Raw genomic sequence first — 1,268 nt, forward strand, 5'->3', positions numbered from 1 at the left:
ACCTCAAAGAGTAATTAATGTTTAATTGTCTCTTTTTTCCACTGAACATATTGAACAACCGTTGATATTATCGATTATACATATATACATATTTTTTAAACTCTTTATTAAATTTTTGAAAAAATAAAAAAACATAACATTTTTACAGAACAACCTTTCATCTCGTTGAAAAAATATCTTAGAACAATAACTACAATTCTGTTATGATGAATTCGAATTATGAAATATGATATTTCAATTTCTATAAAATGAAATGTTTTCCATTTGAAATACTCTTCAATTTGATCATCTCAATTCGTCCATATTGAACAACCATAATGAGAAAAACATTAATTACTCTTCGAGGTGCTACACGTCAGATCAATACTAGAATACAGTAAGAAAAATTCAAGTTCATGCTTACCGTTTGCACGTAAGGCGGGCGGAGCAGCACTGCAGTTGAATTGAAAATGAAACAAATTACACCACTTCAAGTTTCGAATACCAACATTCGTGGAACACGTTGGTCAAATGTTGAGCCAAACAAATGGTCTGCTCCATGGCCAACGTAGGGTTGACATGAGACGCGTAGGAGGCTATCAGAAAAAAGCGATTGGTCACGAGTTCAGTATTTCGCTTTTTGGTCAATTTGAAAATGTCAAACCACCAACGCTTCATCTTGTGGTGGACAATAACATCCAATCGAATGATCGCAAACACATTAGTGTCGGTGCATTGGCAAAGCATATTCGTCCGAGTCAGTTGGGATTCTTTCCAGTACAACAATTTCAGCATACAGTCGTCGATCAATTCGGGCGGTCCAAATCTGATTTGCCAAGCCGTTCCAAGCAAGCCGAACAAACAAGCGTCGGCATCCAGATAGTTGCTGACCTCATACGTAGGGTTGACTAAATCCAGCCGACAAATTCCTTCCTCCAACACAGACGCCAAACTGTACAAAGTGTTCAGTTTTTCCCGCCCAATGTCGCGGTCGAATTTTTTCAATCCCATTTTAAAATATTTCTTCCCCCATCGGAATCCACAACCCCACCCAACATTCTGAAACATTCTGGGACGCCCACCTCCCTTGCCGGGGGGGAATTTTTTTCCAAAAATTTCCATCCCTTCCCTAAATGCGGGTAAAAATTCCCGGGCCCTCCCCCCAACCCCCATTTTTCAAATGGCAACAAATTCCCCCCCCAATTTTACCCCAAATCCCCGATCGGTACCTTTCCAAAAGGTTTGTTCTGCCCAGTTTGTATCCCCTGCTTTTCCTCCCGCAAGCAAGG

At 40.1% G+C, this 1,268-nt stretch overlaps 1 protein-coding gene across 1 annotated transcript; it reads right to left on the reverse strand.

The window, feature by feature from the left end:
* Positions 1 to 459: 459 nt before the first annotated feature.
* Tsp_13400 (conserved hypothetical protein) lies at positions 460 to 990 on the reverse strand. Its single transcript, XM_003366947.1, has one exon. It carries the CDS (start codon positions 988 to 990, stop codon positions 460 to 462), a length of 531 nt encoding a protein of 176 aa, XP_003366995.1.
* Positions 991 to 1,268: the final 278 nt, after the last annotated feature.

This window comes from Trichinella spiralis (assembly GCF_000181795.1).
Source record: "Trichinella spiralis strain ISS 195 chromosome Unknown Scfld5131, whole genome shotgun sequence".
Classification (NCBI taxonomy): domain Eukaryota; kingdom Metazoa; phylum Nematoda; class Enoplea; order Trichinellida; family Trichinellidae; genus Trichinella; species Trichinella spiralis.

Coding starts and splice junctions, on each gene's coding strand:
- Tsp_13400 (XM_003366947.1), bottom strand. CDS start 990: ATGGGATTGAAAAAATTCGACCGCGACATTGGGCGGGAAAAACTGAAC.